Below are 16,329 nucleotides of genomic sequence, written 5' to 3' on the forward strand. Positions count from 1 at the left end.
TGATACCAAATGTAAAAAGGAAGTTTACCATTGGCAAGAGTATCAACTATCCTTTATTCTGCTATAAGTTCTTGACTCCTTTTGACATTTTTTTTATTCATATTCGATTCTTAATTTCCCCAAGATTTTGATGAAAAGGAGTTCTATCTACTTGGTCCCTTCCCCTCAAGGCCTCAACTATATCAATTATTATTAATTCCCTCTTCCCTCTTTATTCCATTTTGCAACTTTTTATTATGCCCTCAAGAGAATGACAGACATATAAGCTTCTTTATAGGTAATTATCATAAGATCATTTAGCAAATCAAACAAGACAACCATAATTTCTTACCAATTTACTTTCATGGACATTCTGATCAAAAAAATTAAGCATCTTGGGAGGGTTGAAGAACGAAAACAAAGGATAGATCCTTTCGGGTTTTCTAACATGTTATCACATAATCTCACCCCTTTTTCTAACATATACTGAAATACTAACATCATTAAAAATCCCGGGGTGCTTGGCAATTACCAGCCACAAGCGTAGCCGTTAATTTTTATTTCTAATGGTTAAGGTTGTGCACCATTGTGTCCCGTAATCATGCACAAACAACATGATTATAGAGACACTGCTTAAATCTGAACTGGTTATAAAACTGAATACTTGAAATATCTTCAAGATATCATATAGAAGCTACAACACATATAGGGAAGTGAAGTTTTACCAATCTAAGCTGATATTTCTTGATGTGTAGAGCCTGTCGATGTACTCGATCACTGGAGTTGAAGCATTGATGTATCTAACCATTTCCCTCTTAGCAGACTCACCTGTAACAAACAATAGCAATAGATACGACGAAATTACCAGAGACAATTCATACATTTTCAAGAATCATCAACAATTAATCCATTTAAAGAAATTGTGATTTCATGGATTTCAGCTTACTGGATTCGTTTAGCTTCAAAAGAAGTTGATCCCTCGTCGGAAGTGCATACATGCCGGCATAAGCTGCAGTCCTCACTGCCCATGTGTGGTATGGTGCACATGTTCTTCCGTATGCTTCTGAGGCTGCTTCCTTCAAACAGCTAACTCTGAAAGATGCGAGAACATGTTTTGAATCATGGAGAATCAGGGGATCAATTGAAGGAAAATCAGTGATTCCTACATACTCCGATGACAGGAAGTTGTGGAATAGAGCTCTGATTAGATCAAGGCCTTGCCTCACTCTTCGTAGATTACGAGTAAGACTTCCCTGCGTCTTCACCGAACCGTTCTGTAGATCACACTCGAGTATGCTGTTGAGCGTTTTGTACCTGTCTGATGCTTCTGCGAGATTACGCACCTGCAACGAATTGAAATGGTATGAACAGGTAATATGCTTCAGAAATTTTGAATCTATGAATATACATAAATGTATATTTGTAGAAACAGATCAGGTTGAATTCAAAAACCCTAGCAATTTGGGGAATTTTTTTTGGACAAAATTGCGACGAACCTTGTGTGAATACTCTAATTCGGCGAATTTGAAAGCGATTCCCAAACAACCGAAAAGAATTGAGACGAGAGAACACGCGTTGCAGAAGGTCTTCAAATCCAGATCGTAACCGTAACCGTTACTCTTCACCACTCTAGAAAGTTCCTCAAACGCGTCCGCAACCGCCGAGAGAGGCCTCAACTCACCCGCCGCCGTCGTCGCTTCCTCCTCCACAGAAATCTCCTTGCTCGTAGAAACTTTGGAAACCACAGAGGAGTCTTCGCTTCTCCTGAAAATCAACAACATGTTTGTTCTCATCCTCCATTGAACCAATCATCATGAAGACTCCTCCACCTCCTGAACCGCGGAAAAGTAATTGTGAAATTCGAATTAGACAGAGAAAAAATTCTTACTTTTCAGCGCAGGATCGTTCTGCTCGGGAAAAAAGCGAGTGGAATTTCATGGCCATGGATTGTCTTCTCGGCGGCGATCGTTGCGGGTTACCGGTTACCCTGCAACCAAATCAAATCGAAGAAAATTCTGGAGGAACCGATTCCTGCAACTACCTGTATCGATATTTATGCATTCAAATAATTCAAGCGGGGGACTTTTCGTGGAAACGTTTGTGGGACATTCGACCGATCGATCAATCGACTCGACGCTTCGTCTTTTATTGCTTTTCGGGCACACGTATTCTCTTCCAGATGTAAACTTCGTTCATATGTGTTTGGTTTATGTTTCGGTGGGAATTGAATAATCATATTTTTTTATTATATATATATATGAATGTAATAATTAAATTTAGGGTGTGTTTGTTCCGAACGATTTCGTCAAAAATTCACATCACTATCCATTCAATAATTTTTTTCCAAAACTTTTACATCAAACACTTATTTTTTATTTTTTATTATTTTAAATATTGATTTTACATTTGCATCAATACCTATTTATATCACATCATATAATTATTTTAATTCAAAAACTTTACTATTAAAATTTCAACTCAAAATTCAAACTTCCAAACAAATACACCCTTACCCTTGGAAGAAAAAAAATCTTAAAATTAGATAATCGCTTTTCTTTTGTTTACGAAATTCTTTTAGAAAATTATTTATTGTAATTTAAAATTAATTTCAAATTAAATATTTATTTAATTTTAATTTAAATAATATTTTGATATAATATTTATAAAATATAATACTCCCTCGATCCCAATAGAATAGTTTTATTTATCATTTTTGTCCGTCCCAAAAGAAAAATATCATTTTCATAAATAATCATATTATTATAAAATTATCCCTACTTTTTTATTATTATTATTATACAATTGCCACTATTTTTCACACTAATATACTAACAAAGGCAAAAAAATAATTTATTTTACTTTTTACCTATTACTACTATAATATTAATATTCTTTAAATATTTTAGAACGAAGAAGTAGAATATATATTTCTAAATTAAAAGTAATGTTTTTTATTTGTAATAAAAACAAAAACAAAAACAAACAAATAAATAAACAAATACTACTCCCTCTCCATCATGGGGCAATTTATAGTTAATATTATTTTTAAAAAATACAATTCAATACTAACATAAAATATTAATATATGAGTGAGTATATTCTATTTATTTATGAAAAAGAAAGTTAATAATTGATATTTTATATTATTGATATATTTTCTTATATTTAAAAAATACATCAAATTAAAAATACTTTAATAACAAGTTCCTACCAAAATAATTATTTAAAAATGAAGTGAGAACTAAATTATTGCTGACTATTACTCCCTCCGTCCACACGCAAAGTAAACAATTACTTTTGGTGCGATCTTTAAGAAATAATAGTATTTTAATTACAGTGGACAGTTAAAAGTAGTATAATGATATTTTTGTCCTTGTTTTTTGGTGTAAAAGTAATGATGTGACGTAATTTAAGAGTATTTGTGGAAAAAAATGAGGTATTTAATAAAATGTTTACTTTATAATTGGACATCCGAAAATAGAAATATATATCCTTTTTTAGTTGGACCGAAAAAGTATTTAATATAATAATAACTTAAAAAGATATTCACTGTGATATGAGAATCAAATGCTCCCTCCATCTTGATTTAAAATATTCATTCGATTTTTGTAATAAATTAAAAAATAGATAATATTTTATTGATTAGTCGATGTAATATAATTTTAACATTTTTCCTTTTCAATATTAGGTACAAACTAATTGTATATATAATACTCTTTCCGTCCCAAACACTCTGCAATATTTTTTTTTAATGTCCCAAACACCTTGCAACATTTCCAAAATAGGAAATAATTAATTATACTTAATATCTATCCCACACTTTATCCTCTCACATCATCCAAATAAAAAAAATAAAATATATATTTCTCTCTCCATCACATCACCTAATTTCTAAATTATCCTACTTAATACTATCCACCTAAAAACCCGTGCCAAAAGTAAATGTTGCACCTTGTTTGGGACTGAGGGAGTAATATATTTGTAATTTAAATAAAAAATAAAGATTATTTTAGTATTAGTACGTGATTATCTTATTATAATTTGTAAAAGATATTTTTTAGTTGAATAAAAGAAAATAGTAAAAAGTATAAGGAGTTGGACTAGAAGGAGTATTTGTTTGTTTTTATGTTTCAGTCATGTTTGAATGTACTAAATTTTGATACATTTGATTACAATTATATTTATTTTTTTTTTTTTTAAATGACATGAGAATCCGCAGCCGTTACAATTATATTTATTTTGCTAACATGTATTATTACTGTATGTTTAATATATTTTTTTACTGTATTGACCAGTGTTAAAATTTACAAATATACCGATGATGGTGATATATGTTCTCACTCCCGAATAAGGCCTCAAATGTAACTCTAATAGTCAACCAAAAATAAAGTGGAAGTTGTTGGTATGTTTCAGATGGATCAATTAGATCCGACCCGACATGATCCATCTTGAATAGTAACCGAGCCAATAAGCTCAGAGTTGAGATTAAAACCTCATCTTAAAAATCAAGTCGGACCTAATCTTTCCCCCTTTTTTAATGATCTTCACTTCTTCGACTCCATTCAAATTTGGTTTTATTTTTTATTCGTTATTCTTGCATTAGGTTGGTTGCTTTCCCTAGATTTAAATTATTTATCCAATCCATTTGTATATATATAGAGAGAAAGGTTGCGAACATGATGCTAATTCAATTAAATCAATATGAGTCTTGACATATATTATATCGTATCATAAATATATTATGATAGTATGTAATATATGTTCGATTATTTTTATCAGCATTATGTTGATTTTGATTGGGTCAGCTCTAACTAGAGCCAGCAATGGATTGACTCGTGTCGGGTTGGAGTTGACTCGTGTTGACCCGTATACATAATTAAGTATGTTAGTTTTTATTGGTTTAAGCGTAAATTAGATTTAATTATTTAAAATTGAATTTAATTTAAATTAATTTATGAAAAATTATTAAATTATAATTATTTTATATGTAATAAATATATTAATCAATATTAATATGTTATAATCAGATTGTCGTATCGGATTCGAGTTGAGAGTCTCAACCTTAACCGGACCCGTTTATTAGGATTCGAGTTGAGAGTCTCAACCTTAACCGGACCCGTTTATTACCGTGTCGAATTCGTGTCAACCCGTATACATAATCGGGTTGAAATCTTTGACCCAAACCCAATTATTTCGTGTCGGGTCAATTTTTGCCAGCTCCCGCGCTCGTATACATACATATATATTATAAACAAAAGTAAGAATAATCAGTCTTGTTTTCCAACTCAACTGCAAATCTCATTTGAAAGTTTGAAATGGCTTTTTACCAAGTCAAATGCAAGCTCAATCGAGCTGAATCTAATTTCATCTATTATATATTCACAGTATGAAGTATTTTTTCCGAGCCAAGATGTGAAGGAACTACTTATCCTTGAGAGTTGTCGTTCAAACCAAAACAGGCATAACTGGAGACAAATAAATCATCAATAATCAGTCCTTACCAAACATAAATCCTAGCTGATTGTTACCCGATCCCATCATCTTTCTATTCTGTCAGCAAATGGCATTTCCACCACAAACCGATTACTCGAGCTTACAGCCAACATTACATGAACTGCAGCACAATCAACCCCTACCTCCTTCGTAAGATTCAGATTGTCATCTTGACCATATGATAGTACGGGGAATTCTTATTAGCCTACAATCCCTATCCCTACTTACGGGACTGCTTTCAATTGGTCTAAAGATAAGGCAAGTTATACGACACATATGTCACTTTACTAATCGAATATCAGAGTAAAGGCTCTAAGCTTAAATGCTCTGAGATAGCAAATACTCTAATATTCCTCAATAGGGAAGAATCCTCGTAATTCATGCCCTAGTTCCAGACTTTCAAATTCTTCGTAGCTCGTTAAAGCACATAATGCTGCACCCAATGATTAGCAAGAAAGGAAGTAGTAAGTCAAGGCAGACGCTGAAATGTGATTTTAAGATGGATAATATAAACATCTAGTTGGATCTTGACATTAAATGGAAGCTAAAAAAAAAGGTAAAGTGCATTCTTAGTGCTATAAAATCCTCTGAAGTGGTGAAAAGGCTCACCATGTCCAAACAAGACAAGTCCAGTAATTAAAGAAGAGCACAGTCCAGGCAAGATAGGAAAGAACATATAATATTGTTCTAGGTTGAAGAAGCCTGAGGGGAAGAATTATCTTGAATTACTTCTTATTGTCCCTCCTCGAACTCGTGACCATGATCCAAGAGGTAGTTTGCTGCCAACTCCTCATTCTTGTTGCAAGCAAAGAACACCTCCAGCACGATAGATCGATCAAATCCCATTGCTTCGAGCTGATGAAGACGGGAGCAATGTCATTGCATGTTTACCATTTCATAATCAACGCTTACATTTATATATACGTATATAGAGGAGTAAAATTGCTTACTCTCTCAATGGCTTCCCGTTCCTCGACTGTAACTGTTAAGGTCTGTGGCATCCCCCCAGCAAGCTGCTCCAGTATGTTGCTGATGCATAGTTTAAACAGACGCAAGAAATTAGCACCCAATGTCTGTGAAAGGTAAATTACCGAAAAATAAAAAAATTAAAAAAAAAACTTTGATACCCTTCTCCTCCTTCAACAGGCTCATTAATGAGGCGAAGGAAATCCTCGTGATGATCCTGAATCATTCTCACCAATTGAGGGTTTTGTTTTCCTAGCTCCACAAGCATCGGCTGGCAACAGATACAAGCATAACACTCAGATCGTCATAATACAAATCATATATATGTGAGTTATATAAGACACGAGTGGCAATTACGATTATGGAAAAATACCTGCAGAATCTGTGGGTTGGCCTGTACCATCGCTCTTAATGCTTGGAACTGAAGCCAGAGGTTTAGAAAATAATTATTATTATTTTTTTCTGTTCAAATCTCATTATGTAGAAAGTAAAAGACAAGAAATAATATGAGAGGATGTGGTGAGGTGTACGCCTAGTCTGATTCATGAACTTTACCTGCGGACTGTTACGGAGGAAATCAAGGGGATTTGCACCACCAGCGTTTGAGCCAGGACTTGGAATCCCCTGGATGGGAACACCATATTTTCATCAGTGCAAGCTCTCTAAGGTGAGAGAAAAATTAAAAATAAGTTAATTGAGTACCTGTGGAAAAAGATCCAGGGGATTTGCATTTGGGCCACTAGAAGGTACAGATGCCGGTTGAGCAGGTTGCTGCGGCTGAGCTGCTGCAGTAGCAGCAGTCCCAGTTGGCACACTTTCAGACGCAGGTGGAGCTTCAGCTGATTCAGGGATGCCCTGAAGTGTATCAAAACGTTAATGGGGTTAGAGGAAATAACTGAAATTAATCACCAATTTATGAGAGTGATTATTGAAGCTCACAGTGTATAGATATTCAACTGCTCTCTCTGGATTGTTGTAAGCAGCGCGAAGGGCACGAACAACAGTGTCTCTATCCCAAGTTCCCCCACCCATATCAAGAATCTGCTGCACCGTTCCCTCAAGGTTGGTACCAGCAACAAGATTAGATGCCGCTTGGTCATAGACACCAGACCTGACGACAAAAAACAACCATCAAGAGAACAATGAGCCCCAAAGCTAATTTTCAGAAAGTAGATTTGTCAAAGTCAATGGATACTCACACATCAGCAGGAGCTGGAGCAGAAGCAGGAGCAGGAGTGGGTGCGGGTGCAGGCACAGGTGCAGGTGCAGCTGCCGCCCTGTAAACCCAAATAAAAGGGAGAAAAAATCATGCGAGTAAAGAAAAATTAATATCTGCATGTGTCATCACGCCCATGCACAGTAAGGGTGTGTTCGTTTGATGGATTTGGATTAAATTCCACTATTCATCCAAAATTTTCCCCCCAAAAACATCAAATCAAACACCTATTTTTCATTTTTTATATTATACTAAAAATCAATTTTACATTCAAAACATCACATCATCAACTATTTATATCACATCATACAACTATTCAAATTCAAAATTTTTACTATTCAAATCCCAACTCAAAATTCAAACCCCCAAACAAACACACCCTAAAGGAAAACATGGGCAAGGAGAAAGAACTAATATGTCATTAAGGCAAGCAGAAACTCACACTGAAGATGCCGGACTTGGCGCAGGTGAGACATTTGTTTGTGGGGCCTATAAGGAGCAACATCATTTAGATACATCTAATAATATTACAACATCATTTAGATACATCTAAACTTAATGTATAATTCACCATCAATAGACATAAACAGTCAACAGAACAAACAACAGGATTGCTCATTATTATATAAAACTTCATATCACACAGAAACCAATCGCATTAAGCCAGACATATACAAGTTATGCAATAGATCAATGATTTGATAGAATGAACAGACATAGTTAGAAGCTAGATACAAAATGGTAACATAATGGAAAAATGAGTAGCAAACCAACATCAGTGTTATCTTACCTTTACAGGAGGTGCACTTGATGTTGTCGAGCTTTCACCTGAAGATCCCTTATTCTGCAAGATACCATGGATAACTTTCTTAATATATATACAGATATAGAAGTAAATGAATAACAGAAAATACATGGTGAAGATGCATAATTTGCCACTAAAGTGACGGATGGATTTCAGCTTCTATGGGTTTATTTTGGCAATGTAAAGTCAATTACTTTAAAATGTCATTTCAACAACCTTCTGGTTGATGTTTTGTATGCTATAACAGTTCAAGATTTCGGAAGGTCAATATCATTCATGTTGAGGAACACTTAAATAATAAATAAATTTAATTAAAACAAGATGCATCTCCATAATCCCATCAATTATCATATTAAGCTTTTAGGGAGACATATATGTATATATGTATTCATATTTAATTAAAGTGCTTTTATAAAGAATTGAAATGAAACATGTCAGATCAGATAAAAAAGCCAATATGCGTAAATGGAATTAAGGTCTATTAAAGAGTTTCGAGAGGAGGGCATTACTGTGTTGAAGGGTACAGTAGATAGAATAGATGGGGAACAAGCTAAATGTATCCCATATTGAAATTTCTCTTAATAATTAAAGTCCAATATTTTTCGATAGTAGGGTTTAAAACAGTGGGGTATGAAAAGGATAAGAAAATAATACTAACTGTTGAGAGTAATTACAATATAAAGGATACAACTTTCATTATCTTTTCACACTTCTCACTACTGTCATTTCTTAAACAATAACACCATCAAACCTATACCCTAAATTCTATAATGCATCAGCCATAAACAATGTTTATTTAAGTTGGAAATATAATTAATTGAACACATAATCCGCAATAAGCAGTACACACCATTATGTACCTTTTCACAAATATCACAGTTATTAGAACATCAATATTTATTGTCTTATTCCATACAAGCGGCTATTCTCAAGGAAATTGAAAATGAAATCATCCGCTCATTGATCATAATGGAAACAATTCTCAAATAGAAATTAGATAAAAGGTATTAAGGTAAGGGATCCAAGAAAAAAAGAATGCAACAAAAGACGAGCAAATTACAAAATATATGAAAAGAAACTAGTTCTAGTCTCATATTACCCATAATTAAGTTATAAATATATAATTATAAGAATGGAAAACATATGAAACTGTTACCTTGGTCATCATCACAACAACAAAGCTATTATCGGCAACTTTATTTTCTTCTAGAGTTGTGCCATCTTTAAGAACTTTTCCTTGATGGATAAGCATCAGTTGAGCAGCAGGATAAATGTCGGTTCCCTGTGTACTCTCGATGGTTTTCTTCACATCTTCAACCTACCAAATTGTAAAAAGAATATATAGATGACAGTTTCCAGAATATCAATTTTGTTTCATCCACAGGAACAGGTGACTCAACTACACTAAATTTTATTCTAATCAAACATTTCACAACTAAGCATGTCCACCACATAATAATCATGCCTCTTTCTTCCAAACCTAAACCATTTTGGACTAACTCTCACATAGTTTTCCTTTACCATTAATAAATGTTTTCAGTTTGATTGAATATGTTCTTGTTTGCGCAGCATCCATCGACAAATTAACATCCAAACGATAGCATTTGTAGACACTAAATAGAAAACAATAACTACAAATAAAATCCTACACTCAAAATTACCAACAATTCTCAATCAAAATCATCCAACAAACTACAGCATAGCAATCTGAAAACCGCCATCGCAGAACAGAATCACAAAAAACAATCCGCACAATTGAATAAACGGCAAACCTATTAAAACGCCAGATATTACAGAGTCATGAGTCAACAAACTCACACTCTTGATCGAACGACGAAATCCCCCAAAATATAAAAACCCGACTGTAACCCGAAATTCACAAATTAAATCAAAAAAAAAAAACGCAGAATAAAAAAATCCAATTCAAAGAAACAAGCACCATCCCCCGCGGATTCGACAGGCAACAAGAATTCCCAATCGAAATTATGCAAACCAACCTTATCTTCGGGCTTCACTTCGATTTGAAAGTGTGTACCCTTAAGAGTCTTCACAGAAATCTTCATTTTTCTGCTTATTCCTCAGCTGAAATCAGCAACCACAATCTTCCCCAAAGATCTTGAAATTGGGATTATCAGCGAGAGAATTTTGAGAAGGCAGAAGAAGGGTACACAGAGCCCGGCGGAGCAAGTAAGGAATTATTCAATTTCCCTTTTCTAAAAATAAAAATATATTATATTTCCTGACGCGCTTTCACCTTCGTGAGAGTAACGCGCCTAATATGATTCGACCGTGAACTCCACGATCAGTAGGGCCAACCTAGAGTTTGGTAGGTGGCTAGAATAGATTTTTTGCTAGAATTTATCGTAAATTGTGGCAGCAGTTAAGCCCGGTATTTGTTCTTTTGGGCCGGCCCAAAATTAAAACTACATATAATTTAAGCCCAATACTTAGAAGCCCAAAACGTAAGCCAAAATTAAAAACCATTGGGCCGAAGAAAGTAATATTAAGCCCAATAGTAAGTTCATTAATTCCCTATGAGAATTATTTTTTCTTCCTCTAAAATTTCTAGTAAATAACTGTGTATTAGTATATAAAATATGAAATTTAAAATTTTCATTAATATTTATTATATTAATTCAAATTTTTTACTATTCTCTTCCTAATCTAAGATACCAAAATAGGAAATTTATTTAAAGATATACTTGTAAACAAATAAATAATACCATTTTGTTTGGGATAGAGGGAATATTAAATATAACCTTTGATTTGTTTTGATTTTGAATTGAAAATAATTTTTTATTTGAATTTTGATTCTAATAATATTTTTATATAATATTTTGTGAATAGATTTGTATGTTTAGTTGGAGAATTTTACTTAATTTTACTATTTTTTTTAACTGTATCAGATTAAATACTTTGTCCCTTTTCAAATGAGTTTATTGAGGTTTTGTAATATATTAAAAAATAATAATATTTTATTAGTCGGTAAAAGTGAAAGGTTTGACATTTTTACATTTTAATTTTATATATAAAATAAATAGTATGTGTAATAATATATTTGTAGTTTAAATAAAAATTTAAGGATATTTTGACACTAGTGTATGACTACCTTTTTAATAAAATAAATAGATATTTTTTAGCGGAACATACAAAAATAGTAAAAAAAATATTTTAAATTAGAACGAAGAGAGTATTTATTTTTTTATTATTATATTAAATAATAATTTTATATTTAAAATATTTCATTAACACGTATTTATATCATTATTCTACTTCCATTTTATTATTTTTACTTAAGAAGTATTTGGTACATAGAAACAAGAGATGTGAAAATGGAAATATCGATATTTCTCTTGTTTGATTGAAATAAAGAATCGAGAGTGATAAATTAATCATTTATCATTCTCTAGTTTTATTTTTCCCCATAGGAATAAAATTGAAAAAATGTAAGTGTGTTTTTTTTCCAATTTAAGTTTTAGAATTAAGTATGTATTTATTTACTTTCTTTTCCTATTATTTATTTTTTGCATTATTTCAATATCATAAAATATTACATCTAAATATTTATTAAAATAAAATATAAAACTAAAAAAAAATAATAATCAAATAAATACAATAATATTTCTCCTATCCAATTATTATTTTATAGTGATTGATTCATTTTGTATCTTTATACATATTGTTTTTAGTATTTCTCAGCTAAAATTTCTTGTTACAAAACAAGAGAATTCATTTTCTCTACTATATTATTATACTATGTCATCCATCTCAGCTAATTTGTCCCCTTTAGTTGGGACACATAGTATTAGATATTATGTAATCAGTAAGGACACATAGTATTAGATATTATGTAATCAGTAAGTAATTAAAAAGTGTATAAGTAAAAATAATTATGATAGAATAAAAATAATTATAGATTAAAATAACTAAATAGTTTAATTAAAATAAACAAATTATAAATTATAATTTTAAAATGTGATTAATATGTATAATTATATTTAGAAAATAATAATAATAATTTATATGAGATAAACAGATAAAAATAATAAACAAATTAAATGGAATAGAAAAAAATAATCATTTATTTATAATTTAATTCTCTATATCAAACTCATCCTTTGACACAATTTATAGCCAATAAAACTTTAGGTTGGATATGTTTGATTTTTGTATTATTAAATTATTTTTAAACTATCAAATTAAATAATTATTTTATATATATTAAAAGATAATTTTAAAACAAATATTATATCAATTATTGTTATTTATATCATTTCAAAAACTATATATTTAAATTTAGATTAAAATTTTAAATTTAAACCAAAATTCAAATACAAACAAGCAGACCATTGGATAATTTTTTAATTTAGTTTTACCCCATCTTTTGTTATGTTTTCCTAAACATTTTTGGAAGAAAATAAAAAATAAAAATGTATATATAAATCCAATTTTAAAATAAAAAATAAAAAATATATATGAATTTGGAGTTTAAATATGATTTCAAACAAAAATTATTAAAAAAATATAATAATTAAGTCAAAATAATTTTAAAAAACACATAAGAGGTATTATTTTGGACGATTTAAAATTATTATTCATTATTTTTTAAAATATACATATAAGTTAAATATTTATTTTTATTTTATATATTACCTAATAATTAATTTTATTTTTAAAATATTGTATCAATAATATTTATTTATATTGAATTATACCCACTATTTCCATTCAATAATATTCTTATTTAAATCTCAACTCCAAACCCCAAACATCACACTCGTGATTTACCGGAAGTTAAAAATATAAATTAAAAACACAAATATATTTCTTTATTCAAGAATATCTCTTTTCTTTTTTTTAATAAAAATGTCTCAATTTAGTTTTCAAATTACCTCTATGTTACACTATTTTATTACATATTTAATCTGTGTACAAAAATCAATTGAAAAATTTATTTTCAAATAAAAAAAATACTAATATATAAAAATCTATGAAAAAAAAAATATACTCTACTTAGCAGGAGAAGGAATTTATTTTCTTTACAAAAAGATCCAATGAATATTTTACTTTAGTTTATTTCTGTATTATAAGATATTTATTTTGAAATCAATATAATCCGTACGATTTCAATTCTAAAGATGTTAGAGAGAATCTACCAACACAAAATTTACCCACATCTATATATATATATATATATATATTTCCAATTGGGCTGTCTACTTCAAATAAAATAAAATAAACAAATAAACTATTAACAGTATTCCTCTTCTAAAGACTGAAAGTATCTGGCTAACATACATACGCACTACGCCGGCAAAGTTTCGGGCCTCGGCCCAACTCCACCGCCCGACCCGAATCCCATATCCGAATGATCAAACAACCCATCTAACGCCACGTATTCGCCGTTACCGCCGTTAGTAACCGTTTCCGTCTCCGTCACCCCAAAACCAAACCCGAAGGAGTCGTAGTCCGGGATCTCCCAGTACTCGCTTCCGAGTCCCGACGAGTCCGACTCAACTCGCTCCAAATCGTTCCTCAACTCACCGCTCGTCGGAGGCAGACCGAGCTCATCGTCGGACGCCTCCAGCAGGTACCCTAGATCCGGCCGAGAATCCGCAGATTCCGTCGCCGGATCCACCGCCTGGACAGAATCTCCGCCGCCACGGGGCGACGGCGATATCTCCTCTTCGAAGCTTTTCAACAACGAGTCGAGATCCTGACTCCCCGTGCAAAACTCCGCCTCGTCGTCCTCCAGCGTTTCCAGAAGATTCTCGCGCAACCGCTTCACCTCCGGCGAGTCGATCCCTAACTCCGACTCCGCCGATTCGTCTCGGCTCCTCTTCCGAGGCTCCACATCCGCCATCGCAATCGCACAACAATAATAACAACAACGAAACAGATCTAGAATCGAGAAATTTCAAAATCAGAGAGGAATAAAGACGCAAATTAGATGCGGATGGAGCGTGGAATGGTAGGGATTTGAAATTTATAGTGGTTGAAATGTGAAAGGAGGTGGAGGGTGGGGTAGGGTGGGGGCATGGGAAAAACATGGGGGCCAAATCACGGACGTCTCGGCAATTGTCGATCCTTTTCGAATGACGTGTCTGCTCATCCGCTGTCTCGTATTCTGTGTATTCTGTATCTTTTGTTTTTTATTTACTATTTTTTTAAAAAAAATTTGTGGAATTAAAAAAAATGGAAAAAAAAAAAGGATTAAATGAAATTGAATAAGAGTTTGGAGTCCGGGTCAGTGGAGTGGTCCCCACCTGACCGCATCATCGTCTATCACGACCCACGGCTGCTGTCGTTTCGTAATTATATATTTTTATTTTTATTTAATTTTAAATTTAGAAAAGTGGAAATTTCAAGTTGGCCCGTGGCCGTCGGCAACGCCGAGACCGGCTGTGACGGAGTTTATTACTCTATTCTTTTATTTTTAATGGTTGGAAGTTAGTATTAGGTTTGATGGTTTATTTTAGTATTTATTACTTTTTGTTATGTTAGGTTTCAATTTAAATATTTCTTCGAAATCTTAAAAGTTTGTTCAAAATTTTCTAGAGTGGATATTTTTAAAAATGTTGGGTTTTTTTAGTATTTTGATTTGAATTTTTTTTTTTTTTGTACGAAATATAGAAAATTGTATTTATAATATAAAAATAATATTTATATTAAATATTAATATTTTATAAAAATAAAATATAAGGTAAACTGTTTTTTTAGTCCCGTGACTGGACCCTTTATCATTTTAGTCTCGTAAGTGGAGTTTGTCGCAAACTAGTCCCATAAATGAAAAATTTTCGTTATTTTAGTCCTTCGGCGCCGGAGACGTCCGCGTGGCTCGCTGGAGGTAACGTGGATTTTTTATTTATTTTATTTTTTTAAAACTTTTTTTTAATTTATTTTTAATTTCATTTGTATTTTTTTAATTTTTTTATTTGGTCCAATTAAAAAAATTAAAAAAAAATAAAATAAATAAATAAAACCACGTGTTCGCCAGGTGTCGCTGATCCGGCGGGACACCTGGCGGACACGGTACCTCCGACGAGCCACGCGGGTATCTCCGGCGCCGGAGGATTAAAATAGCGAAAATTTTTCACTTATAGGACTAGTTTGCGATTTACTCCACTTACGGGACTAAAACGATGAGGGAGTCACTTACTAAACTGAAAAACAGTTTACCCTAAAATATATATATATATTTTTTGGATAAACAAACGGACTATTTTTGTTTGCCAAATATTTTTATTTTATTTTTTCTTCATTTGTTAACATCATTCTATTATTATATTTGATAAAATTAACAAATCAACGATTTTATTATTATTTTTTAATATTTATTTATAATAAATATCACTAATTTATTATATATATTTTTAATTTCTTGGTTTTTCGTGCATGACCGAAATGAACTATTTTTATAATAATATTAATTTACTTTTATACTTTTTTATAAAATTAATAATACTATCTTCGATTCCGGAAAAAATGGTACTCTCTCCGTATCATATCTATATATTCATTCGTTTTTTGCACGGAGTTTTATAAATATTAGGATAAAGTAGAAATAAAGGTAAAAAGACTAAATTAATCATATTAATATTGTATGATAGAAAGGTAATGACATTTGTATTCCCTCCGTCCCAGATACCGTGTCTGCTACACTGTAGACACGGTATTTTAGGAGGGGTGTAATTAGTAGATAATTAAGAATGTATTAGTGAAAATAATTATCCTATAATATAAATAATTATAAATTAAGATTAAGATAACTAATTAGTTTAATTAAAATTTAAAAAATAAAATTTAAAAATATAAAATGAGATTAAAATGTGTAATCATTTTCTAAAAAGGTAAAGTGACATGGTATGTG

At 31.6% G+C, this 16,329-nt stretch overlaps 3 protein-coding genes across 4 annotated transcripts; all 3 read right to left on the reverse strand.

Annotated features, from left to right (window-relative positions):
* Positions 1-295: 295 nt before the first annotated feature.
* LOC127264148 (ACD11 homolog protein-like) lies at positions 296-2,199 on the reverse strand. Of its 2 annotated transcripts, none has more exons than XM_051293573.1 (5): positions 1,868-2,199; positions 1,476-1,743; positions 1,201-1,322; positions 926-1,071; positions 296-807 (listed from the first exon to the last, which is right to left on the reverse strand). In XM_051293573.1, exons 1-5 carry the CDS (start codon positions 1,921-1,923, stop codon positions 701-703), a joined length of 699 nt encoding a protein of 232 aa, XP_051149530.1. In that variant the 5' UTR covers positions 1,924-2,199; the 3' UTR covers positions 296-700. The 2 variants fall into 2 exon arrangements, with proteins under 2 accessions (XP_051149530.1, XP_051149529.1); XM_051293572.1 differs by having other exon boundaries at positions 312-807; positions 1,150-1,322; positions 1,868-2,196.
* A 3,762-nt stretch (positions 2,200-5,961) lies between these two features.
* On the reverse strand, positions 5,962-10,647 carry LOC127263842 (ubiquitin receptor RAD23c-like). The gene is made up of 12 exons (XM_051293095.1): positions 10,457-10,647; positions 9,616-9,777; positions 8,445-8,498; positions 8,097-8,143; positions 7,638-7,715; positions 7,378-7,549; positions 7,141-7,293; positions 6,994-7,062; positions 6,812-6,859; positions 6,600-6,709; positions 6,423-6,501; positions 5,962-6,327 (listed from the first exon to the last, which is right to left on the reverse strand). The coding sequence occupies exons 1-12, from the start codon at positions 10,520-10,522 to the stop codon at positions 6,205-6,207; spliced, it is 1,161 nt and encodes a 386-aa protein (XP_051149052.1). The 5' UTR covers positions 10,523-10,647; the 3' UTR covers positions 5,962-6,204.
* A 2,965-nt stretch (positions 10,648-13,612) lies between these two features.
* On the reverse strand, positions 13,613-14,430 carry LOC127263318 (uncharacterized). Its single transcript, XM_051292288.1, has one exon. It carries the CDS (start codon positions 14,320-14,322, stop codon positions 13,765-13,767), a length of 558 nt encoding a protein of 185 aa, XP_051148245.1. The 5' UTR covers positions 14,323-14,430; the 3' UTR covers positions 13,613-13,764.
* Positions 14,431-16,329: the final 1,899 nt, after the last annotated feature.

The sequence above is a fragment of the Andrographis paniculata genome, unplaced genomic scaffold (assembly GCF_009805555.1).
Source record: "Andrographis paniculata isolate CXL003 unplaced genomic scaffold, ASM980555v1 Contig69END, whole genome shotgun sequence".
Taxonomy (NCBI): Eukaryota; Viridiplantae; Streptophyta; class Magnoliopsida; order Lamiales; family Acanthaceae; genus Andrographis; species Andrographis paniculata.